This window comes from Lithobates pipiens, unplaced genomic scaffold, assembly GCF_037356315.1.
Source record: "Lithobates pipiens isolate NorthernLeopardFrog02 unplaced genomic scaffold, aLitPip1_a1.2 Scaffold_19, whole genome shotgun sequence".
NCBI classification, from domain to species: Eukaryota; Metazoa; Chordata; class Amphibia; order Anura; family Ranidae; genus Lithobates; species Lithobates pipiens.
In genome coordinates this window covers 414,496,201-414,523,628 of record NW_027507764.1, presented here as the reverse complement: position 1 = coordinate 414,523,628, position 27,428 = coordinate 414,496,201, and the positions used below count along the sequence as shown (strand labels likewise).

The following is a 27,428-nucleotide window of genomic DNA, read 5'->3' as shown; positions in this document are numbered from 1 at the left end:
GTCACCATTTTTATAGGTAATATTTCTAAAGGTGCTGTCTACATGAAATTTTCATCACGTGTCCGTAACAACCCGTGCAATTCATACATATGTGTAATAAAATGGGACAATTCCTGAACAGTTCTTCTGGCAGTTGCAATATTTCTTGGCTTGGTATCAAGAGATACCCGAATTATCCACTTCTTAATAAGTTATTGAACAGTACTGACTGGCATATTTAAAGTGTTCGTAAAGTCCAGATAATAAATAACTGCCATCCCCTCTGTTTTATCAAGTTCTAAAGTGCTGTGTGTTAATTTTTTTTTATTCTAATCCTAAATACCTTCTCTTACAGCACCGATATATGTGGCCACATGACATTTCTCTGCTCTCCTTCCCCGGTCTAAGGAATACGGAGGGAAGGGCTTAAATATTCCTCTGACATCAGCCAGCCTTTAGGGAAAGGTCATGTGACTACAAATAGGTGCTGTAAGAGAAGCTATTTAGGATTAGAACTTAAAAAAAAAAAAATGGATACACAATACTTTAGTTCTTGATAAAAAAAAAGAGGGGATGACAATTATTTATAAATCTTATTTTTAAGCCACAAGGAAGGGCAGCAGGAGGGGCAGGAGGAGATTGCTCTCAAAAACAGGCTTTGGAAATGAGAGGCAGGGAGAGATTAACACTGTAGCCTGCATTTGCTGCATGTGCTGATGGAATGTGGGTTTTCCAGCAGGACTGTTTGACAGAAGCCAGCCCAACAATCAGCTTCCCTTGAACAGAAAGGGATATGCACACATCTAAATGTTGCCTGGTGCTTGCTGAACAGTCCAAATGTTAATATGTGTATACCCTGCTTAACGGTGGCTGCAACTGGGCATGGGCTGGCTGCTCGTGGGCAGGGTCGGACTGGGAATAAAAACCAGCCCTGGAAAAAATTTCATACCAGCCCCACAGCATTATTATACCAGCCCAACAGCATAACGTCATTATTTTCTTGTTCATGAAAGGGAAAACCATACATTTAAAAGCACATTTGATGACGAGAGTATTATATATAGATGTGAAATCACATAGGGCTTTATATTTATTTTCATATATATATATATATACATATATATATATATATATATATATATATATATATATATATGTGTGTGTGTGTGTATATATATTCAAATTCCAGTTAAAAGTGGCAAGTGATCAGTCATCAAGGGGGACCCCAGGAACTCAGAACGTGGAAGGGGACTACCTTCTGCAGAAAGAATACACTAAGGTAAGGGGGGTGGGTTATTAATATAAGGAGGAAACCCTTTATATCAGTGCCCCTTACATTATCATATTCACTCCCCCTTACATCAGTCATTCCTCTCTTCCCCCCCCCCCCCCCCCCCGACTGGCCTGTCGGTGCTGTCACTCACCTCCTCTTAGGTGCACTGTGCAGGGCTCAGTCAGTCAGCTCCAGCTTTTTGGCTCTGGTTTTATCCTATAGTCTCCTGTCCACAGTCCACACAAGTCTGACTTCTCCCATGACCCCCATCCCAGTGGTGCTCCCACTCTTGACTCCTCTCCAGACTCCCTCAGAGACTGCAGACATGATATAGCAGATGGTCAGAGACTGCAGACTTGATGCAAGAGCTCAATGCAGGCTCACCAGTGCCCATCAAATTCAGCCTCACTGTGCCCACTAATGTAGCCTCACTGTGCTCACCATTTCAGCCTCACTGTGCCCACCATTTCAGCCTCACTGTGCCCACCAAAGCAGCCTCACTGTGTCCATCAAATGCAGCTTTACTGTGCCGTGAATGCAGTCTCACTGTGCCCATCATTGCAGCCCCTCCTGTGCCCCATGTCCCAGTCTGCAGTCCCTGTCTGTGGGAAGGTGTGTTGTTGATGCTCAGTACGGTACCTTGCATGCCAGCAGGATATCCATGACGGCCAGCAGCAGGCAGGGTCTGTTCTCGTTTTGGATAGGGACGGTGCTCCTTCCAGAGGATCTGTTTGCTGTGAGATGGAGTGGTCCCTGGTCCCTGGCCACCTGCAGAGATTACTGGTGGGGTTGGAGAACACATGGGTGGGGGCAAAGAGCAGGGGGGAGTGGAGATCACGGGTGGGGAGCAGAGAGTGCTGGGAGGGAACTTGAAAGCACTGGGGGGGCCAAAAAGAACAGGGGTGGAGAGCATGGTAGGCTGAGAGCACTGGGGGGGCTAAGAGTGTGGGGTGGTGAAGAGCACGGGGGGGCAGAAAAACAGGAGTGGAGAGCAGGGGGGCTGGAGAGTACTGGGGGATGTACAAAGAGCAGGGGGAAGTGGAGAGCAATGGGCGGGAGCTTGAGAGCACCAGTGGGGGCCAGAAAGAACAGGGGTGGAAAGCACGGGGGACTGGAGAGCACTATGGGGGGTGGAGAGCACTGGTAGGGTTGGATAGCACATGGGTGGGGGCAAAATGCAGGGGGAGTGGAGAGTACAGGGGTGGAGAGTGCTGGGGGGGAGCCAAAAAGAACAGGGGTGGAGAGCACGGGGCAGTAGAGAGCACTGGGGGGGGGGCTGGAGAGCACCCAGGGGGCCAGAAAGAACAGGGGTGGGGAGAATGGGGGTCTGAAGAGCACTGGAGTGGGGGCTGGAGAGTGATGGGGAGAGCTGGAGAGCACTAGGGGGGAGATCACTGGGGGGAGTGGAGAGAACAGGGAAGATCACTGGGGGGAGTGGAGAGAACAGGGGGAGAGCACTGGGGGGAAAAACGGGGGGGGGGAGCACTGGGGGAAAGTATAGGGGGGGGAGCACTGGGGGGGAGAACAGGGGGGAGAGCACTGGGGGGGGGCACTGGAGGGATCGGAGAGCACTGGGGGGGGGGGGGGGAAACAATGTGGGGGAGAGCACTGAGGGGAGTGGAGAGCACAGGGGGGAGAGCACTGAGGGGAGTGGAGAGCACTGGGGGGGAATGGGGGGAGTGGAGAACACTGGAGGGGCAGAACGGGGGGAGGGGAGAACAGGGGGGCACTGGGGGAAGTGGAGAGCACTGGGGGGGACAGGGGGGAGAGCCCTGGGGGGTGGCTAGAGAAGGATGGGGAGAGCAGGGGGGGCAGAAAGAACTGTGGAGGGGAGCATGAGAGTGTGGTGGGGGAGGAGAGAAGGGGGAGGAGAGAACTGTAGGGGGGGCAGGAGAGTGTGGTGGCAGAGGAGAGCACGGGGGGCAGGGTAGTGTGGTGGTGGAGGAGAGCACTGGGGGGGCAGGAGAGTGTGGTGGTGGAAGAGAGCACTGGGGGGGGCAGGAGAGTGTTGTGGTGGAGGAGAGCACTGGGGGGGGGGGCAGGAGAATGTGGTGGTGGAGGATAGCACTGGGGGGGGGGGGGGGCAGGAGAGTGTGGTGGTGGAGGATAGCACTGAGGGGGGGCAGGAGAGTGTGGTGGTGGAGAGCACTGGGGGGGAGGCAGGAGAGTGTGGTGGAGGAGAGCACTGAGGGGGGGGGCAGGAGAGTGGTGGTGGAGGAGAGCACTGAGGGGGGGGGCAGGAGAGTGGTGGTGGAGGAGAGCACTGGGGGGGGGGCAGGAGAGTGTGGTGGTGGAGGAGAGCACTGGGGGGGTGGGGGGCAGGGAGCACAAGGTGAATTGGGGACAGTAAAATAAGTTGGATAGGAGAATCGGCAGCCCCTGCAGCCTCCTCCCCGTGGATCCTTCTATCCAGGCACTGTGGCACACACGCTCTGTAACACGGCCCCGCCCCCCCAGAACGGCTTGTGTGATAGGTGGAACGTTGATTCTCTCTACTATCACACGAGCAGGTCTGGGGGGGGGCGGGGTTGTGTTACAGAGCGGCCACCGAACACAGAGCCAGTCAGCTCTGTGTGATCCATAGGAGACAGCACTAATGCAGCCTCAACTAAAAGCGGCCCCAGGGCAGGCGGCCTACCGGGAAATCTCCCGGTATCCCGGTAGGCCAGTCCGGCCCTGCTCATGGCTACTAGTGTTTGCACTTTGGTTGTGATCACAGTCACAGTATTTACAAGATACAGAGCCCTCTAATTGGCTCTGTATTTAATGCATGCGCTCTCATTCACAAAGCAGATTACAGGCATTCTTTTATGTTTTTGATAGCTCTGATTCTTCATACCGATCATAGTACAGAGCTTAATTAATTGTCTTTTTACGTTCTTTCTGTGATCTGCACTATCCAATGACAGTGCAACCAGCACTATCAAGTGATGCATGCAAGCACAGAATAAAATGTTGTTTGAGTATGTAAACCTAACATCTGCTGATACAGTATGTGCCTGCTGTGCCATGTACTTGTATGGAAAATGTATCCTGTTCTTTGTATTGATTCTTTTGTGTGACATCCCTGGTGTTCCTGTTAGTCCCTCTGCTTTTCTATTAAAAACTGGCCATACGATTTTCTTATAATATTTTCCTTTAGATTTACCAAAACAATATAATATGGGGTTGAACCTAAACACTTTTTCAACTCATACACAATCAGGCAGGCCCTTGCACTACATAGTTGAAGGTAAATCTAAAGGAAATTGATCAAGAACTTGTATAATGTATGGCCATGACACCCCTACACAGCCTTTCACTAGGAAGCTCAGTGTGCTACTGCTTCTCTTCCCCCAGCGCTTATACAGCTGAGAACAGAGGGAATGTGATCACTTACTAAAAAAGGGTGAGAAGGGTGTTTTTATGTGTTTTTTTTTTATTTATTTATTTTTCAATATCTATACATCAGTGTTTTGCCTTTTACTTTTATTTTAACCTGAATCATTTGTTTTGCAAAGTGAGAGTATACAATCACTATCAGTTTAACTAGATGCCGACCGCCGGCTGTCAAATGACGGCCAGGCGGCGCACCTATTGTGGCGGGAGGCCGTCATATGACGGCCTCCCGTTTAAACAGGGAATGCGTGCGATCGTGCGCGCGCATCCCTGTTTCTTCGGTGGCGGCGTGTCACGGAGACACCGCTCGCCACCGAAGGGGGTGAACAGCCATTCGTTATGGCTGTTTACCACGTGATCGGCCGTGATGAAGTCACGGCCGATCACAGATGGTCACACCCCGAACGTGCACGGCGCATGCGCGCGAGCACACGTCGGTGGCGGCGTGTTCCCCGGGAACACTGCTCGTCACCGACGCTGGTAAACAATGGCCGGCTGTTTACCCACGTGATCGGCTGTGATCCTTTCACAGCCGATCACTAAAATGTAAACAAACCGCGGTAACGGGATGCTACCGGGTTCTCCTCCTCTCACACCGATCGTGTGTGAGGAGGAGATTGCGGTAACATCTCGTTACCGCATACAGTGTACACCAACACACACTGATTGCACCCCCCCCCCCAATAAAGAGGACCTGTCACCACCCCTCATAGTACCTGTCAATCACAGTCCATCAGAGTACCTGTCACAGTCCATCAGAGTATTTGAGTACCTGTCACAGCTCATCAGAGTACCCGAGTACCTGTCCCAGCCCATCAGAGTACCCGAGTACCTGTCAGGGCCCATCAGGGTACCCGAGTACCTGTCACGGCCCATCAGGGTACCCGAGTACCTGTCACTGCCCATCAGGGTACCCAAGTACCTGTCACAGTCCATTAGAGTACCGAGTACCTGTCACAGTCCATTAGAGTACCGAGTACCTGTCACAGTCCATCAGAGTACCCGAGTATCTGTCACAGCCCATCTGAGTACCTGTCACAGTCCATCAGGGTACCCGAGTACCTGTCACAGTCCATCTGAGTACCAGAGTACCTATCACAGTTCATCTGAGTACCCGAGTACCTGTCACAGTCCATATGAGTACCTGTCACCGCCCTTCAGAGTACCCAAATACCAGTCACCAAACCATCAGAGTACCTGTCACCAGGCCATCAGAGTACCTGAGTACCTGTCACCAGGCCATCAGAGTACCCGAGTACCTGTCACCAGGCCATCAGAGTACCCGAGTACCTGTCACCAGGCCATCAGAGTACCCGAGTACCTGTCACCAGGCCATCAGAGTACCCGAGTACCCGTCACCAGGCCATCAGAGTACCCGAGTACCCGTCCCCAGGCCATCAGAGTACCCGTCACCAGGCCATCAGAGTACCCGTCACCAGGCCATCAGAGTACCCGAGTACCCGTCACCAGGCCATCAGAGTACCCGAGTACCTGTCACCAGGCCATCAGAGTACCCGAGTACCTGTCACCAGGCCATCAGAGTACCCGAGTACCTGTCACCAGGCCATCAGAGTACCCGAGTACCTATCTCCAGCCCATCAGAGTACCCGAGTACCTATTTGCAGCCCATGTCTCATAGAATATACGTTGGGGTGTTTGCTTTCCAAAATGGGGTCATTTTGTGGGTAATTTCACTGTCCTGTGGTCCAGGACCTTTAAAAGTGTGATGGGTAGGAATGAAATGAGATGTGTCATTTATGCTCCTAGAACGCCTGAACGTACTACTTCAATGTTCGGCCTCTCTATGTGGCCAGGCTGCGTAAAAGTCCTACACATGTGGTATCGCCATACTCGGGAGGAGTAGCAGAATGTGTTTTGGGGTGTAATTTTTGCTATATACATGCTATGTGTTAGAAATATCTTATAAATTGACAATTTTGTGTAAAAAAAAAATGTGTTTTAATTTTTTTCCACATATTCCAAAAACTTCTGGAAAAAAAAAAAACCATTCAAAAGACTCATTATGCCTCACAGATTATACGTTGGGGTGTTTGCTTTCCAAAATGGGGTAGTTTTATTGGAAATTCCATTGTCCTGGTACTCCAGGGACTTCAAAAGTGTAATAGGTGGTTGAGAAATGAGATGCGTAATTTTTGCTCGTAGAACGTCTGAAGGTACTACATCAATGTTGGTATTCTGTATGTGGCCAGGCTGTGTAAAAGTCTCACACACATGGTATCGCTGTACTCGGGAAGAGTAGCAGAATGTATTTTGGGGTGTAATTTTTGCTATATACATGCTATGTGTTAGAAATATCTTATAAATTTACAATTTTGTGTAAAAAAAATGCGTTTTAATTTTTGTCCACATATTCCAAAAACTTCTGGAAAAAAATTAACCATTCAAAAGACTCATTATGCCTCACAGATTATACATTGGGGCGTTTGCTTTCCAAAATGGGGTCATTTTATGGGAAATTCCATTGTCCTGGTACTCCAGGGACTTCAAAAGTGTAATAGGTGGTTGAGAAATGAGATGCGTCATTTTTGCTCGTAGAACGTCTGAAGGTACTACATCAATGTTGGTGCTCTGTATGTGGCCAGGCTGTGTAAAAGTCTCACACATGTGGTATCGCCGTACTCGGGAAGAGTAGCAGAATGTATTTTGAGGTGTAATTTGTTGTATGCATATGCTGTGTGTGAGAAATAACCTGATAATATGACAATTTAGTAAAAAAAAAAAAAAAAAAAATCTTCATTTTGCAAAGAATTGTGGGAAAAAATGACAACTTAAAAAAACTCACCATGCTACTTACTTAATACCTTGGGATCTCTACTTTGTAAAAAGGGGTAATTTGGGGGGTATTTGTACTTTCCTGACTTGTTAGTGTCTCAAGAAATGAGGTACACCTGATGTACTGAAGGCCTGATCAGAAGTGATCAATTTTCAGTGATTGGCACCATAGTTTGTAGACTCTATAACTTTCACAAAGACCAAATAATATATACTATTTTTACCAAAGATATGTAGCAGTATAAATTTTGGACAAAATTTATGAAGAAAAATTACTAATTAGCAAAAACAACAAAATTTACGTTTTATTTTATTTATAGCACAAAAAATAAAAAACCCACTAGTGATTAAATACCACTAAAAAAAAGCTCTATTTGTGTGGAAAAAAGGACGCAAGTTTCATATGGATACAGTGTTGGATGACTGAGTAATTGTCATTCAAACTGTGAGAGCGCTGAAAATTGGTCTGGTCAGGAAGGGGGTGTAACTGCACTGTATTGAGGTGGTTAAAGATGACCACTGTGTACAGTAAGTTTCAATACAGCAGACACTTCGAAGGGGTTTAAAAGCTTAAAATGAAACATAAATATCCACTTGCATAAAAAATGCAATCACCCAAAATTCAGAAAAGGACGCCTAATCCTGTGTTGGGCCACCACACTACCATTTCCTGGTATTAGAAACATACAGTCAGGTCCATAAATATTAGGACAATTCTAATCTTTTTAGCTCTATACACCACCACAATGGATTTGAAATGAAACATACAATATGTGCTTTAACCACTTCCCAACTGGCGCACGCCGATGTATGTTGGCAGAATGGCACGGACAGGCAAATGGGTGTACAGGTACGTCCCTTTAAATTTAGCGTCGTGCCATCGTGAGTCCGATCGCGGGTCCCACGGACTCGATTGCCGCGGGGATACACGCGATCATCTCACGGGGAGGAAGAACGGGGAGATGCTAAAGTAAACAAGCATCTCCCTGTTCTGCCTACCAACAGTGACACTGATCTCTGCTCCCTGTGATTCAATCAGAGATCAGTGATGTGTAAAACACAGCCACGCTCCCTACAGTTAGCAACACGCCCCTAGGACACACTTAACCCCTACACTGCCACCTAGTGGTTAACCCCTTCACTGCCAGTGTCATTTACACTGGAATCAGTGCATTTGTATAGCACTGATTCCTGTATAAATGACAATGGTCCCAAAAATGTCCGATGTGTCCGCCATAATGTCGCAGTCACAATAAAAATCGCTGATCGCCGCCATTACTAGTAAAAAAAAAAATGTATTAATAAAAATGCCATAAAACTATCCCCTATTTTGTAAATGCTATAACTTTTGCACGAACCAATGAATAGTCGCTTATTTACCAAAAATATGTAGAAGAATACGTATCGGCCTAAACTGAGGGGGAACATTTTTTTTAGACATTTTTGGGGAAATTATAGCAAAAAGTAAAAAATAATGCATTTTTTTTTTCAAAATTGTGGCTCTTTTTTTGTTTATAGCGCAAAAAATAAACACCGCAGTGGTGATCAAATACCACCAAAGGAAAGCTCTATTTGTGGGAAAAGACACCCAAGAGGAAGAAGGGGCTTAAAGCAAGACCCCTATATAGCTACAATAGTCTGCTTTTCCCTTTTTAAGACATAACTCAGCTAAAAAGCTTATACTCCGTCACAATAATGAATATGTATAATTTGTGGTTTGTACACGCTGTCTTTCATCTAATTTTTGATTTGATAGTAAGATATCCGGCTCATTGTATATCAGCCGGAGTTGAGGAAATAAAATAGAGAAGTATCTGAATACTGAACTGTGTCTGCCTCAGTGTTTGACTTCAAGTGTGCACACTTTTATATTGAGGATTAATTTGGCCAGGGGGACAGAAACAAAGGTACAGAGCGGTTCTAGTTCGGATCCAAAACACTGTCTGCAAATATACAATCGCCAGAATGGGAAAAGTAATGTACCCGTACGTTACTTTGAATTTCCCGCCGTGCGCGTGCCTGCTGCAAGCTTCGTTACCGCGGAATCGATTGCCACGGGGATAACCGCGATCATGTCATGGAGCTGTTTACATTGGCATCTTCCCGTTCTGCCCAATGACAGGACACTGATCGTCTGCTCCCTGTCATCGGGAGCAGCGATCAGTGTAACGTCACACACAGCCCATCCCCCAGACAGTTAGAAACACTCCCCTAGGACACTTTTAAACCCTCCCCGACCCCTATTAGTTAACCCCTTCACCGACAGTGACATTTTTACAGTAATCAATGCAATTTTATAGCATTGATCACTGTATTAATGCCAATGGTCCCAAAAATGTGTCAAAATTGTCCAATATGTCCACTAATGTCACCGCCATTACTAGTAAAAAAAAAAAAAATTATTAATGAAAATGCCATAAAACTATCCCCTATTTTTTAGACGCTATAACTTTTGTGAAAATCAATCAAGCGCTTATTGCGATTCATTTTTTTTAACCAAAAATATGTAGAAGAATACGTATCAGCCTAAACTGAGGAAAAAAATTTTTTGTTTTTTTTATATATATTTTTGGGGATATTTATTATAGCAAAAAGTAAAAAATAATGTGCTTTTTTCAAAATTGTCACTCTTTTTTTGTTTATAGCGCAAAAAATATAAACTGCAGAGGTGATCAAATACCACAAAAAGAACGCTCTATTTGTGGGGGAAAAAAAAGGACATCGATTTTGTTTGGGAGCCACGTCGCACGACCGCGCAATTGTCAGTTAAAGCGACACAGTGTCGAATCGCAAAAAGTGGTCTGGTCTTTTGCCAGCAAAATGGTCTGGGGCTTATGTGGTTAACTGCAGACTTTTAGCTTTAATTTGAGGGGTTTTACATCCAAATCAGGTGAACGGTGTAGGAATTACAGCAGTTTGTATATGTGCCTCCCACTTTTTAAGGGACCAAAAGTAATGGGACAGATTAAAAATCATCCATCAAACTTTCACTTTTTAATACTTGGTTGCAAATCCTTTGCAGTCAATTACAGCCTGAAGTCTGGAATGCATAGACATCACCAGACTCTGGGTTTCATCCCTGGTGATGCTCTGCCAGGCCTCTACTGCAACTGTCTTCGGTTCCTGCTTGTTCTTGGGGTATTTTCCCTTCGGTTTTGTCTTCATCAAGTGAAATGCATGCTCAATCGGTTTCAGGTCAGGTGATTGACTTGGCCATTGCATAACATTCCACTTCTTTCCCTTAAACTCTTTTGTTGCTTTCGCAGTATGTTTTGGGTCATTTTCCATCTGCACTGGGAAGCGCCATCCATTTGCTGAATATGAGCACATAATATTGCCTGAAACACTTCAGAATTTATCCTGCTGCTTTTGTCAGCAGTCACATTATCAATAAATACAAGAGAACCAGTTCCATTGGCAGCCATACATGCCCATGCCATGACACTACCACCACCATGCTTCACTGATGAGGTGGTATGGTTTGGTTTATGAGCAGTTCCTTTCCTTCTCCATACTCTTCTCTTCCTATCACTCTGGTACAAGTTGATCTTGGTGTCATCTGTCCATAGGATGTTGTTCCAGAACTGTGAAGGCTTTTTTAGATGTTGTTTGGCAAACTCTAATCTGGCCTTCCTGTTTTTGAGGCTTGCCAATGGTTTACATCTTGTGATGAACCCTCTGTATTCACTCTGGTGAAGTCGTCTCTTGATTGTTGACTTTGACACACATACACCTACCTCCTGGAGAGTGTTCTTGATCTGTCTAACTGTTGTGAAGGGTGTTTTTTTCACCAGGGAAAGAATTCTTCAGTCATCCACCACAGCTGTTTTCTGTGGTCTTCCGGGTCTTTTGATGTTGCTGAGCTCACTGGTGCATTCTTTATTTTTAAGGCTGTTCCAAACAGTTGATTTGGCCACACCTAATGTTTTTACTATGTCTCTGATGGGTTTGTTTAGTTTTTTCAGCCTAATGATGGCTTGCTTCACTGACAGTGACAGCTCTTTGGATCTTATATTGAGAGTTGACAGCAACAGATTCCAAATGTGAATATCACACTTGAAATTAACTCTGGACCTTTTATCTGCTCCTTGTAAATGGGATAATGAGGGAATAGCACCCCTGGCCATGGAACAACTGAGCAGCCAATTGTCCCATTACTTTTGGTCCCTTAAAAAGTGGGAGGCACATACAAATCCTGTAATTCCTACACCATTCACCTGATTTGGATGTAAATACCCTCAAATTAAAGCTGACAGTATGCAGTTAAAGCACATCTTGTATGTTTAATTTCAAATTCATTGTGGTGGTGTATGGAGCCAAAAATATTAGAATTGTGTCGATGTCCCAATAGTTATGGACCTGACTAGAAACGTGATGGCTGACACTAAGTAGCCCATCGAGTCTTTTTTTTTTTCATTAGCTTTATTGTCTGAGTATAGATCTATTTTTGTACCACCCAAGCATGTTTGAAGCCATTTACTGTTGTGTCTCACTACCTCTGCTGGTAGTTTATTCCAAGCATCAACTACCTTTTCGGTAAAATAATACTTTCTAATATTAGTTTTGCACTTTTCTCCAATTAGTTTGAGGTCATGTCCCCATGTTCTTGATTTTGGTTTCATATTGAAAAAAACTGTCGTTCTGAACCTTATTTACCCCTTTGATGTATTTAAAGATTTCATGTCTCCCCTTTCCCTTCTTTCCTCCAGACTGTATATATTAAGTTCCTGAAGTCGCTCTTGATGTTTTATCCCCCAACCTTTCACCATTTTTGCTACCCGTCTCTGGACTTGTTCTATCTTATCAATGTCTTTCTTTAAGTGGGGTCTCCAGAACTGGACACAGTATTCTAAATGAGGTCTCACTAAAGGTCTATACAGTAGGTGACCGCGATGTTGTGTCAATCTCGCTGCTTCTATCAGGGCGAAATTGAAACCCTACGAGCTCCGTCGCGGGAGCCAGCGCCGAGCTGGCTGGCATCGGGAAAGGAAAAATGTTTATTTTCCTTTCCCAATAAGCGACAAGCATCACTGGCCGGGTTCACACTGGTGTGGGGATCCGAATTGGATTCCCGCCAATACCAGGCACTGTGTTTTGTATGAATCCTAAGGGAGAACTCCACACCAAATAAAAAAAAAATGGTATGGGTTCCCCCTTGGGAAGCATACGAGGCCCTTAGGTCCGGTAGGGATTTTAAGGGGAATCCCCTACGCTGAAAAAATCCATACCAGACCCCTATCTGAGCACACAGCCCGGCCGGTCAGGAAAGGGGGTGGGGACGAGCGAGCGCCCCCCCTGAGCCGTACCTGGCGGCGCCCCTCACCCCAAAGCACCTTGTCCCCATGTTGATGAGGACAAGGGCCTCTTCCCGACAACCCTGGCCGTTGGTTGTCGGGGTCTGCGGGCGGGGGGCTTATCGGAATCTGGGAGCCCCCTTTAATAAGGGGGCCCCCCACCCTATGTGAATGAGTATGGGGTACAATGTACCCATACCCATTCACCTGTGAAAAAAAAGTAAAAGAAAAAAACACAACACACAAGGGTTAAAATAGTTTATTGCACAGCTCCGGGGGTCTTCTTCCGTCTTCGGGGGTCTTCTCGCCGGACTCCTCCGCTATCTTCTGCTAACTCTTTTACTAGCGGAGGAGCCCGGCTTTCTTCTTCGTCGCCGCCCTCTTCTTCCGACTTCGGGGGGGGTCTTGTCCCCCTCTTCGGTTCTTCTTGCCGGGCCACCGCTTCTTCTTCCAGCTCTTTTACTAGCGGTGGCCCAGTCTTCTTTCGCCGCTGCCGCCACCGCCTTCCGTTCTTCTCGTGCCGGAAATGAAACTCTTTTATGGATGGGTTTACTTCCACTTTAATTATTTAATATCTTTGTCATTTCTGTACAGCTGAGTGGGTTTGAGTTTTTTTATAGCATATCTTTTCTCACTTTATAGTTTGTACATGCTCTTTTTCTGCAGTCCTATGTGTTGCACTATTTTGATGTTTGTATTATGAGGTGATGGACCAGGATACTTGCTGTCAAAATTGGGGTCATTCCTAATGTACGCTAAAATGCCTCTTGAGCTTACTGAACATTTAAATCACCAAGTGACAACTACATAGAACTGATATTGCACAGTATTCTCAATGATCATAATTCATATGATCATTGCTTTTAGTGATTGTGCTTTGATGTATTTCTCAGATTACTAATGAATACATTATTTATTATTTATTTCAGTTACTTATATAGCGCTATCAATTTACGCAGCACTTTACATATACATTGTACATTCACATCAGTCCCTACCCTCAAGGAGCTTACAATCTAAGGTCCCTAACTTACATTCGTACATACTAGGGACAATTTAGACAGGATACAAAAAACCTACCAGCATGTCTTTGGAGTTCACTAGGGCTTTACTTTTCAAATGTTTCCACATAGAATAAATGTTTTGCTTCGGTCACATGTTGTTTTTTTTAGGCCATTGCATGTTAAACTGTACAAAAAGAATGATGTCATGTTCATATCTTGAAATGTGCATGCACATTCCTAATTTCAAATAAACCTTTGAGTGATACTTGGGCACTGATCATTGCTTTGTATACACTAATGTTCTTTGTGAATTAGCAAATAGCATGTAGCACCCCTAGTTTGACAATTTAAGCAAAAGCATTATATAGCACACCATAGCACAATCAAATTAATTGGACCTGTCTTTAGGGATAACAGTGCTTTTAAATGGATTGGGACTACTTACAACGCTTACCTGAAAGTAGAATTTTTTTTTTCTTTCTAGTTTTTGGAATGCTTTTAGGCGATACAATACTTTTAGATACTCTAGAAGCTGCTAATGAATACAGAAAACAGGTAAGTGCCTTCATCTTTATCGGATATAAATTGAGAATGTTCCCATTTTAGAGTATGAATTGGTAATAAAATATGCCAACACACTTTTAACAAGATGAGAATAGTATCTACATGTTGGGGTTTGGTCAGGCTTAAGGGGTATGTATAATTAAAATTACCAATCGTGCCAATTCACCCCCAACTGTGCAGCAGTTATCTCAAACCAATTGGAATAAGTTACAAATAACACCAGTTATGTGAGGCAGAGCTTGCAACACAAAACAATTGGTGAATACAATAAATGCTACTACAAAAAGTATGCATAAATAATTTGTGCTCAGTCCATAATAATATAATTTCTGTGTTTGACTTTCCACAAATAAAAATGACCGTTCATAGGAAAGTGAAAATGGCACTTGAGTCTTGACACCAGAAACCACCCTTTGTTGTGCTTGGTCACCACGTGCTCATGTAAATGAATCCACACTCACCATATTGTATTGACATATTGAGAGAAGTCAGCCATGCCTTGTGGTCATTCAAGAACTAGAGCATACCACTGGATGAATGCCTGGGGTTGGTGTCCTTTCCTCATTGACAAATCAGTATTCCAATAACTCAAATGACGAGGACCAAAAATTTGAAAAGAGAGAGAGGAGGGAACCTCTCATAGTATGTAAAACCACTGGTTTATTGGTAAAAAACAATCACATACAAAGGTTGTTGCCAAAAACATAAAAAATGAATGATGTGTACCTGATCTGCCTGGTCTCTTAGGAAGCCACCTAATGATTCGTGTGCGTTCCACCTGGACCAGAAATGACACACAGAGTTCTGTTTAATTATTTTCATCATCACGTGATGTCGTCAGAAGGCCTTCTTTCTAATAATGATGGATTCCGTTGCCAACAGCAGCTGGTTCCACTATCTGGGAAAGCCCTTGAGCTTCGACTGAGGGTATGCAGTCTCCCACAGCATCTAGAGGTTGTAAGTCACTGGGAAGGAAGAACTGCCAAGGAAATGTGGCTAAGCGTCCTGAACCCTGCATTGGATGTGGCCAAGTGTTTGGTTTTGCTACTGTCCTTGGCAACAGGCCTTGTATGATTCGCCCTCCAGTTTGAAACAAAGCGAGGGTATGTGACAGTGCGAAGCCCAGCCACTGTATTAAGAGGACTGAAAGCAACATAGGGTTCTAACAAATTCACAGTATGTCTTCAGTGGCTTAGTTCAGAACGAAGAAAACTAAGCTTTGATTCTCTCCAGGTTTTTTAATTCTCAGATCAGTGTCTGGCGTTCAGAGGCTTCAAAGAACTTTAGGTGGGAAGAAGCTTCCTCCTGTGTCCACAGCTTATCAAAGACCAGTAGGCAGAGTGCGCATGTACTCAACCTATTATAATCTGTCTGTATTTGTGGCTCCACCTCTCCCCGGAAGTCTGTGATGTTGCCAGGGAGTATCAGGTTTGTTTTGAACACTAGGGACATGAGTCTCTCTGCACTTCCCAGCCCGACGGCTACAATTACTGCAGGAGCAGAGGGTGAACACTGCCTTCTTCTGTACTGAGAGACGCTGCATTCTACTAGGCCAAGGGCCAGAAGGCTGTGTTCTGCTTTTGTTTGCTGTATGAAGCTTGAACCACTGCTTGAAAACTTTCCTTTCAATATAAGTAGACCAACCGCAACCCCCCCCCCCCCCCCCATATGTATTTAAGGTTCCAAAGTCCATTATTGGTGGCCACCCCATCCTAAACGTCGAGGTTCAGTCCAAAAGCACAGGAATGCACAGTATTGGAAATCTGGCATGCACATTGTTGGATATCTTTCCCTTGAAGGATTACTGTGCGCTGGCAATCAATTTGTGGCGGATGACTCTACATGAAGGTTCTGGCCCTTATGGCGGCCTCATTTGAGGCAGTGATCACCCAGTTTGACTCCAGGCCCCTTTAACTCGGTGTGCTGCTTTTTAGGACAAGCTCATGTACATCTAGCCCAAGAGCAGGATACTAAGAAAGGCATGTTCCAGCCTTGTACACAGTCAACATTCCCGGAATTGTCATTTGTCACTTCTAAGGGATGTCAGATGTAGATTTGCTGCCATCTTGATTCATCCACAAGGTGGACAGATTTGTTTACAGGTTAAGGGATCCAAAGACCTTTGCAGTGGTGATCTCAAGGGATCAGTTGCAGCTTATAAATGCCTTCCCTCCACTTCTAAAATCTTCTTTGGCTGTTTCACAGGAGCAAGAGGAAGGGCATATACCAGTGATCTTGGTGACACTAAATTAACCCACAAGAACATTGTACACAGATTGGTTCTTGAAATCCATCACATGAGATCAGAATCTTAAAGCTTAACTCCAGATCGTCTTCCTTCTGTCCTGGCATTTTCCATTGATTGCTTGCTAAAAAAAAAACAGAGAATTGCCAGGGGTGGGAGAGGTTCTATGAGCTGTCCTATTAGTTTTTTTTTTGTTTGCCGAAATAAATTTTACAGGTAGGTATAAATATCTGTTTATTGCTACCATAGAATAGTCTTTCTGAATAGGAATTGAGCAGTCCTGTACCTTTTTTATTTTTTATTTAATTTTTTTTTTTCGCTTTGCTTAGACCTGATATTTTATATGACTTGATATTTTATATATTAAAAGAGTATGCAGCATATTTTAGATGAAGTGTCTGTTTATAGTTTTGACATGTGTGATTTTTTTTTTTTTTTCTCTGTGCAGCTGGTGTCCTTTTCGTACTGTCCAACATTATTGACAAGAGAAGGAGATCGAATACGTAGCAATGGAAAGTTTGGAGGCTTGCAGAATAAGGCCCCTTCACTAGACAAACTCAGAGGAACAGTTTTTGGAGCACCATTACCTAAAGAATATGACACACTTTCTTTAGAAATTGGTGTGTATAAACTTTTTAGCTTCTTTTAATGGCTCATGCATGTTTGTTAAATCATTAAAAAAAAAATCCTTTTTAACAAGTAGATGTTAAAAGCAGTAAGGAATTAAGCGTATACAAAATATGTGTAATTTTTATGTACTTAATTTTACCTCGTTGAATAAGGGAAGGTAGAGGTTATTATTCAGTATGAACTTCAATCCTAAAGTTTACATCAACATTCATCTCTGCATGCTAATGTGAACTCCTCTAAAACCGATTATTTTTATTTTTTTTATTGTTTGTTTTATTTATCTTTCTTGTGTCCACTTCTTGGTTTCTCTAAAGACACTGAAAAAGAAAATCTCTTACCTAATCTGTGAGATCTTGCAGCATTAAACTTTTCATACGCTGATTGGTATACTGTCCTGCACTCTTGTAAGGCAACAGACAACTGATCTAAAATAAGTTACACATCTTAATTGTTCTCTGAGAGACTGATGGTGGGTGTGCATCATATCACTTGCTTCTCTTGGTCGAACCGCTTGAAGGTCATTTGTAGTCTGCATTGCCACAGACGTTCCTGGCTTCTGGTTCCAACTCTTGATACCTATCTGCCAGAAGCCCTCGTCCCTTTCTTTGCCTCTGAACTGTTCCACATCCGGACACCCACACGCACTTTTTTTTTTTTTTTTTTTTTTTTTATAAAACTAAGGAACATGCCATCCCTTCAGAGCTCTGTGCCACAGCAGTGACTACCGCGCACATGTGCAGAGGTGACATCAGCGTGGCCAGCCAAGCGGCCTCAACCCGCAAACTCAGAAGGAAGACCGGGTAAAGATGGAAGCCTCTGCAGCTGTCACAGCACGCCGCTGAAAGGGCTTAGTTTCAAGGCAAGTCTTTCATAATGTGCTAGTCTGCGATGCATACTTCCACATTATGCCTTTACCTTGCAGAGGGAAAGTTTACTACTGCTTTAAGCATCTAAGAATTTTCCCTAGTATCCCTTACAAAAGTATTTTTCTTGTTTGTCTTAACCCCTGCCACTGTCATTGTTGATGGATAGGTTGGTCTGTATGTAAATTTGCATAAAGTACATGAGATAAAATAGGAAGAAATATAAATTCCAAAACTCCTGTTCTGTACTGTAATTAGCAGTTCAATATTGTAACCATGATTTCTGCTGACTTAATAAAGTATATAAAATGACAGAGAGGTACTGAAATGTGTGATTCTACCAGAATCCCGCTCTCTAGTTATAATGTATGCAATCAGTTTATTCTGGGACTGGACTTGTCTACTGATATTTGAAAGTGAATTCTTAAAGAGGGAGTAAACCCTGATGGGTTTTTACTTCCTCTTTTTTGCCCTGCAAACCCTGCAAAGTAAAAGCATAATGGGCTAGTATGCATAGCATACTTGCCCGATATGTTAAACTTACCTGCAAACGAAGCCCACGGTGTCTCTGCTACTCCGGCTCTGTGACTGTCCGGAGCCACATAACGTCACTCCCACGTGGGAGCTGTCACTCATGGCACATACAATATTTCCACTACCTATAGGTAAGCCTTATTATAGGCTTACCTATAGGTAAAACCTACAAACGTGGGTTTACAACCACTTTAAGGTTCTATTTATAAGATATTTGCATAGCAATTTGCCCAGTGAAAGTGCATGTATGTTCTTTGCCAATGGGGGGAAAAATAAGGTCCCATAAAGTGACTCTGTGAGAATGATTGAAATATTAACCGCGGCTTCGCACACTTCCCCCCGGTGTGACTGCACAATTAAGTTTGGTCCACAACAGCAGCTGAACCAGCTCTGGGCTCTAAGTAGCAGGATTTATAGGCTCCCCCAGGTGTAATCCAAAGATGGTAGCCTCAGTTTAAAACACAAAAGTGCCCAGAAATTTGTTGTAGGTAAACAACAGGGTACTCACACTTTATGGGTGCTTGCAGCACACCAGGCTATAGAAAACATACAGTGTTAAAATCCTTTCCAAATGGTTTGCAGGCTTGTGTGAATCAGCAGCTGGCTCAGAGAGCAAGTGATTATCTTCTCCACCATCCTGGCCCCTCCCCTACACAGGACATAACAGGGCGATCACGTTTCCTCCTCAGGGGGATCACACATAGGGGGAGGGGCCAGGGCGGTGGTGGAAACAGTCACTTGCTCTCTGAGCTAGCTGCTGATTTACACAAGCCTGCAAATTTGGAGAGTATTTTAACATTGTATGTTTTCTATAGCCTGGTGTGCTGCAAGCACCCATAAATTGTGAGTTCCCTGATGTTTACCTATAATAAATGTATATATTTAAATGCTAATGCACTATCTGGCCTCTTTTGTATTTTAAATTGAGGCTACCATCTTTGGATTACACCTGGGAGAGCCTGTAAATCCTGCTACAAAACCTAATTGTGCGGTCACACAATTAGAGGTTAGCGCAGTCACATGGGGGAGCATGTATGGGAAGTCAGTTAATATTATTTGGATCATCAATACAGTCACTTTATTGGACATATATATATATATATATATATATATATATATATATATATATATATATATATATATATATAGATAGATAGATACACAGTGGGGATGGAAAGTATGCAGACCTCCTTAAATTTTTCACTCTTTATTATATTGTAGCCATTTGTTAAAATCATTTAAGTTAATTTTTTTTCCTCATTAATGTACCCACAGCAGCTCATATTGACAGAAAAACACAGAATTGTTGAAATTTTTGCAAATTTATTGAAAAAGAAAAACTGAACTACCACATGGTCCTAAGTGCTCATGCACACGGTAGTTTTTAAAAAACTGGCTGCAAAGCTAGCTCCGACGCCTGGAAAAATCGGCGTTAAAAACGTGATTTTTACCGCGTTTTGCATTGGCGTTTTTGCACGTTTTTTAGCGTTAAGTAGCGTTTTTAACCACTTGCCGACCGCTGCACGACGATATACGTCAACAGAATGGCACGGGCAGGCATATGGGCGTATATATACGTCCCTGCCTTCCCGCGGGAGGGGGGCCCGATCGGGCCCCCCCCCCCCCCCCCCCCCGGTGCCAGCGGCGGTCGGTATCCGTACAGGAGCGATCCGGGATGAGGGGGCGGCCATTCGTTCATGGCCACCCCCTCGCGATCGCTCCTGACGAATGGAAGTGAGGCGTGACATCACTTCCTCTCCTGTAATGTAAACACAGGCAGAGGAAGTGATGTAATCTCTCCTCCGTGTCGGTATTTTTCGTTCCGGCACCGAGGAGAGAGGATCGGTGAGTTGCACCAACACGACACTACACAGTAGAACATGCCAGGCACACTCACACCCCCCCCTTTCACCCCCCCAATTACCCCTGCCCCCCCCCCCCCCCCCCCAGTCACAGTGACACCAATTGCATTTTTTTTTTTTTGCATTGGTGTCATTTGTGACTGTAATAACTGTTAGGGCAGTTAGGGTTAGCCCCCTTTAGTTCTAAGGTACCCCCCCTAACCCCCCCAATAAAGGTTTAACCCCGTGATCACCCCCCGTCGCCAGTGTCAATAAGGCTGGGTTCACATTGCAGCGGTTTATGAGAATGGATGTGATTCGCACCGCACTGCAGTGCAAATCACATCCGATCTCTGTGCGATTCGAGTTCAGCCATACAGATAGTATGGCTGAATTTGCGCCGCAAATTCGCACGGGACCCTTTTTTTGGTCCGCCGCAGAATCGGATCGCATGGGTGTTCACACCATGCGATCCGAGTTTGCAGATCGCACTAAGATATCCGAACTGATCTGGGGGTGTCATTAACATTTCACTGACACTCCCAGCAGTTCGCCTAGGGCAGTGTGAACTGCCGCCGGGAGGCATGCGATGCGGGAACCCGCCGCGGATTCGTGGCGTTCCTGCATCGCTCCAGTGTGAACCCAGCCTAATAAGCGATCGTTTTTCTGATCGCTGTATTAGTGTCACAGGTGACGCTAGTTAGGCAGGTAGGTATTTAGGTTCGCCGCAGCTTTTTATAGCGCCAGGGACCCCCATATACTACCACATAAAGCCCCCTGATTGCCCCCTAGTTAACCCTTTCACCAGTGATCACCATATAACTGTTACAGGTGACGCTGGTTGGTTAGTTAGTTATTTTTTATAGTTTCAGGGCACCCACCATTTATTACCTAATAAAGGTTTAACCCCCTGATCACCCGGGGGGTGATATAAGTTTGAGGGTCAGATAAGGTCTGCGTCGCCCCAGGCAGCGTCAGGTTAGTGCCAGTACCGCTAACGCCCACGCACAAAGCATACACCTCCCTTAGTTATATAGTATCTGATCAGATCTATATTAGCGTCGCCAGCAGTTTAGGTTTCCAAAAATGCATTGTTAGCGGGATCAGCCCAGATACCTGCTAGCACCTGCCTTTAGCCCCTCCGCCAAGCCCAGACCAGCCCACCCAAGTGCAGTATCGATCGATCACTGTCACTTACAAAACACAACACGCATAACTGCAGCGTTCGCAGAGTCAGGCCTGATCCCTGCGAACGCTAACAGTTTTTCTTGTGGCGTTTTGATACAGTCGCTGACAGCCTATGTGCTTTTTTACCTGTGAGTCTCACTAGTGTACCCCTAAATTTAGGGGTGTCTACTTTCCAAAATGGGGTCATTTGGGGGGGGGGGTTTGTGCCATCTTGGCATTTTATGGCCTTCAAAACTGTAATAGGTAGTGAGAAGTGAAATCAAAAATTTACGCCCATAGAAAGCCTGAAGGCGGTGCTTGGTTTTCGGGGCCCCGTACGCGTACATGCCTCTTATCAATGTTATGACTGATTTCTGATTGGGACTCTAAAACAAAGTTAATACTGCAGCTGCAGGAACAGATTCACAGGACTCAATCACTGTGTTTAAAATGTCCGTTCAGTGTCAAAATTTATTATTACATGTTATTTTATACATAGATAAGAAAGGGGTGGTGTGAGATGTTATTAAAAACTAACAAATAGAAATATGTTATTAAGAGCTAAACAAATAGAAATATATTATTAAAAGCTAGCGAATAGAACAATTGCAAAAGTAAAACAGTGAGAAGGGAGGGGGGAGTAGAGAGTGTTTAGTAGGAGAGGTTTCTGTGTGTTAGGTGAAGGTTACAGAACACTAAAGCAAAGGAGGACAAAATGGAGTCTCTTGTGCTTAAATGAACAGTACAGTGAATGTCCATGTCATTTCCCTCCTTTTGTTTATTTGACACCATTCTTCTCCGCGTTACATTCAGCCGATTGCTGGTAACTCCTGTTACATTGGCGCAGAGAGACGGCGTCCTGTTCAGCTCTCTCCTAACTTTCTCACAATAATGGGTTCATCAGGGCTGGTGGACCATTTGTCAGTACAGCGGGTAGTCACACGGAGGCACAGCCTGATGAGGAAGTAAATGACAAATATGAGAAATAGGAACATCGCAATGTAAGCGCCTAGTTTCTGTAACCATGTTGCTATACCATATAAAAAGTCACCAAAACCTCCTAAAGCCTTAAAGGGGTTCCATCCATCTTTAGCAATATCTCTGGCCTTATTCTGTAGTTCTCTTATCTTAGCAAGATGTCCTTTTATAATGTCCTCATTATCAGAAATGTATATACAACAGTCGGTGCGAAATAACTTACACATCCCACCTTGAGCTGCAGTGAGAAAATTCAGCGTTAATCTGTGCTCTAATACTACTTTTTTAATCTGAGCCATTTCTTCACTTAATAAACCTATATCAGTGGTAGTAAGGTTAATAATCTCATCTACAATTCTAGTGTAATTATTTATTCTTTTCATTGCTTCAATTCCCCATCCTGTCCAGGAAGGGAACCATGACCATGCCATGTCGCCTTCAGTGAACAGCTCTCTTTTGAACACTAAAGGGTATTCTGGACTTTGATCTGCTCGCACTGTATCTTTGCGAACAGCCAAAGCAGGTGCTAACTTCCCAATATAACATGTACCTGTAACATTAGCAGGAAGCCAGGCGTAAGCTTTATTTCCACATATATAATATAACCCTCTACGTATGGACGGTATGCCTGCGCCTAAGAAACTGGAAGCAATAACATGGAATCTCAGGTAACCGATATTTTCACATATTGGGAACTGTGAACAATTTGTACTATAAAGGGTTCTATTTAGTTCTGGATCTGGGATATAATAATATTGACCATGGTTTCCTCCATAAACTGTAATCTTTGCCCTGGTGCAATCTGAATTGCCCAACCGTGTACATTTAGTGTTAAACGGGCATGTAATGTTTAAACAAATCTGTGGAGTGTCTATCTGTTTCGAAACCATCAAAGTTACTGATCTGTGCTCATTAGCTGTGGAGACGACGTATGAGCCATTTATTCTGGTCCTGTTTAGATCAGTGAATTTGAGAGGCATTGCTATCATGGATATTGTTCCTGTTTGGGGATGTAAGTGAGAACACACCCAGCAGTCACTAGCGTTGCTATGGGTTGCATACAATTTTAACATTTGTATGAAAGGGTTATGTTTCCATGTCTCAGTTCTCACAAACAACAAAAAGAAAAAGAACAACATCATCATTTTTTCAAAGGATATCATCACTTCAGGATTTTCTTGCAGTGACTGGCGTGAATCCAGGAGGGCTTTCCTTCCAACTTGACTGCGGAACCGGTTGTCAAAAGCACCAAATGTGGTCCGTCAAATTTTGGTTCTAGCGGCTTTCTGACGTGTCGCTTGACCACCACCCAGTCACCTGGTTGGATTCTGTGAATACCTGAAACAGAATCTGGGTCGGGGATAGATTTATAAACACCTTCATGTATTTTATTCAAAGTTCTTTGCAAAATCTGAACATATTCTAACAGACTAGAGTGAGAAGCCTGCAACTGTTGGGGAAAATATAGCCCTGTTTTGGGTGGCCCTCCAAATAAAATCTCATAGGGGGACAGCCCATGTGGTTGTTTAGGGGTAGTTCGTACAGAATATAGGGCTAATGGCAAAGCTTCCACCCATCCTTTTCCTGTATCTGCTTTAATTTTTGCACATCTGTTTTTCAAAATTCCATTAAGTCTCTCAACTTTGCCACTACTTTGTGGATGATAAGGTGTATGGAAAGCTTGCTGTATGTGAAGGGCTCCCATTACCTCTTTCATTACTTCCCCAGTAAAATGGGTTCCTCTGTCACTCTCAATAGTTTCAGGAACTCCATATCTACAAACTACTTCATTCAAAATTTTCTTTGCTGTTGTTTTTGCATTTGCTTTGGCTACCGGCCAGCACTCTGGCCAGCTTGAAAACATGTCAATACAAACTAAAGCGAACTCATAGGTGCCTATTCTGGGCATCTGAATGTAGTCTATTTGAATTCTTTGGAAAGGGAAATCTGGCCTAGGAGAATGCTTTTGGGGAACATGGACAGGCCTCCCTGCATTGTACAGAGCACAAGTGAGACATGAAGCACAAAACCTGGCTGCAAATGCACTAAATCCAGGTGCTATCCAATAGCAGTCAGTAAGTGCCACCATCGCGCCCTTAGCAAGATGACTGACGCCATGTGCCAGTTGTGCTAAAACTGGGTACAAACTCCTGGGTAGACACCACCTGTTGTCAGCGCTCCACAGGCCCTGCTGATTTTGGGTAGCATTACATTTGTTCCACTTATCCTTCTCTTCATCAGGGGCCTGGTTCTGCAACTGAATTAGAGTTTCTACATCCCACTGCTCTTGATGAGGGGAATCTGTCCCCGCTACCTGGGCGACCCCTACAGTGGGTGTGACTCCCAATGCCATAAGGGCAGCATCCTTTGCCGCTTGGTCCGCTAAAGCGTTTCCTCTGGCTGTCATGTCATTTCCCCTTGCATGCCCTTTTACCTTCAAGATGGCAACTTCTGCTGGTTTCTGAAAGGCCTCAAATAGCCGCTCTATGAGTTTTGCATGTCTCACTGGCTTCCCTGCACTAGTCAGGAAATTCCGTGCTTTCCAAATAGGCCCAAAATCGTGAGCGATTCCAAACGCATATCTGCTGTCAGTGTAAATGTTTCCCCTTTGATTCTCTAGGAGATGACATGCTTTGACTACAGCACACAACTCCGCTTCCTGTGCTGACATCTGGGGTGCCAATGCCTCCTGGTGTAAAATGGTGTCTGTAGTAGTTACAGCAAAACCTGTGTGTGGCTGACCATCATCGGTGTAAAATCTGGAACCATCTACAAATAAGTGTGTGTCACAATCTGATAAAGGCTCATCTTTTGCTGGTGTGACAGAGGCCCTTTCTACCTCCATCAGAGCCATACAATCATGAGAAAAACTCTCTGATTCTACATCAGTACCATTTGTTGCATCTTCCTCATCAATTATAGGAAGAAGAGTAGCCGGATTTAAAGTAACACACCGTTTGATTGTTAAATTCGATGGAGCAAAAAGAGCAGACTGGTACTTGTCAAATCTACTGGCAGACACATGTCTGGTATTTACTTGATTCATGATTTCCTGTACTGCATGTGGCACATACAGGATCAGAGCAGAATCTAGTACAAGCTCAGTTACTTTGTCTAGCAGCAAAATGCAGGCTGCTATGGCTCGCATACAACTGGGGGAGCCTTTAATGACAGGGTCTAATGAGGCTGATACATACATCACAGGCCTCTGTTTGTCTCCATGTAGCTGGGTGAGTACACCTGCAGCAAATCCATTGACTTCATGACAGAACAACGAGAAAGTCTTATTATAGTCAGGAAGTCCAATGGCGGGAGCTTCAGACAAAATTTTAATAAGCTCCTTCATCTGCAATTCATTTTCCCATGTGAGGTCGAAAGGGTTTCTAGTGGTAGCCTCATATAGAGGAGCCATAAGTTCTGATGCATTTGGAATCCAGTCCCTACAATATCCCACTAACCCCAGGAAGGCACGTAGTTGCCGTACATTTCTTGGCTTTTCAAATTTTTGTAGAGTTTTAACTCTATCTGGGGTTAGGTGACGGATTCCATGTGAAATGCAGTGACCCAGGAAGATCACTTTCTCTTGGCAGTATTGTAGCTTATCTTTGCTAACTTTGTTGTTACTGTTATAGAGAAACATGAGAAGGCTTACGGTTTCTCTGCTACAAATGTCTTTTGTATCAGAACAAATAAGCAAATCGTCTATGTACTGAAGCAAGACTGTGTTTGGGTGTGAGGGGGACCATTGGTCCAATACCTGCTTTAACGCAGTATTATATTCAGAGGGGCTACTCACACAGCCTTGGGGCAATCTTGTCCATGCTAATTTTTGGGCGTCATTGGTAAAAGAAAAGATATGCCAGCAATCTGGGTGCAGAGGCACCGAAAAGAAAGCATTTGCAAGATCAATCACTGTAAAGCAGGTGCTGGAGGCAGGTATTCCACTTAGTAAAGTGTGGGGATTGGGCACAATCGGGGTATCTGCCTCAATTATTTTGTTAATGGCTCTCAAATCATGCACCATGCGGTATGTCACCTGCCCACCCTTCTTGTCTGGCTTCTTTGCAATTGGGAACAGGGGTGTATTGACTTGGGACTTAATTGGTACAACAACCCCTGCTGCTTTCAGCTGAGTGATTTGATCCTTTATCCCCTCAATCTGAGCAATACTCAGTGGGTACTGTTTAATCTGTGGGAGATGGGCTCCTGGTTTAATTTTTATCATGACTGGGGTGCAATCCAGCAGACCTACATCATATTTGCTGGTGGCCCATAATTCAGCAGGAATCACTTTCAATTCTGGTGGAAATGGCGGAGTGGAGTCTTGAATTAAAAATACTCCACACGCAGTATTTAAAACTTCTCCTGACAGACTACTGACCACTTGGACTCCTGTAGGAGTGTAGTCTATGTTTGCTAAAATTTGATTCAAAATGTCAGCTCCCAAAAGATTGGTAGGAACTGTGTCTGAAACTAACACTTTAGTGACAATTTCTGTTTGCTGTCCTAGCCTGAGTTTAAGTGGCTTGGACTCAACCAAATCAGTAGAGGTCCCGGTTAGGCCAACACCAGAGATAACATTTGTAGATAATAATCCTGGAGGTAAGTCCTCTATATTAAAAACACTTCGGCTTGCACCAGTATCTATTAAACAGGTTAATTCTGTTTCTCCTCCAGGATAGGGGAGTTCTCGTAAAAATACTTTTACTCTGGCCTCGGGACCATTGTCTCCCCTATTTAACATGATTGATACTGGCATGCCATTTTCCTATGCCTGATCCACTGCTTTTGGCAGAGAACTGGGATCAGCATGAGGTGCCTCTGAGCTCTTTTCCAGTCTACGGTCAGGAAGATGGCAGTATTTGGCTATGTGTCCTTCCCCATC

General features: G+C 44.3%; 1 protein-coding gene across 3 annotated transcripts in view; it reads left to right on the top strand.

Moving 5' to 3' along the window:
• SMCHD1 (structural maintenance of chromosomes flexible hinge domain containing 1) overlaps positions 1 to 27,428 on the top strand; it is a 621,656-nt gene that overhangs the window by 538,755 nt on the left and 55,473 nt on the right. For all 3 annotated transcript variants that reach the window (XM_077492529.1, XM_077492527.1, XM_077492528.1), the window contains 2 exons: positions 14,206 to 14,276; positions 16,979 to 17,150. In XM_077492529.1, the coding sequence (XP_077348655.1) occupies positions 14,206 to 14,276; positions 16,979 to 17,150 (243 nt within the window). The remainder of the gene's footprint in view (positions 1 to 14,205; positions 14,277 to 16,978; positions 17,151 to 27,428) is intronic.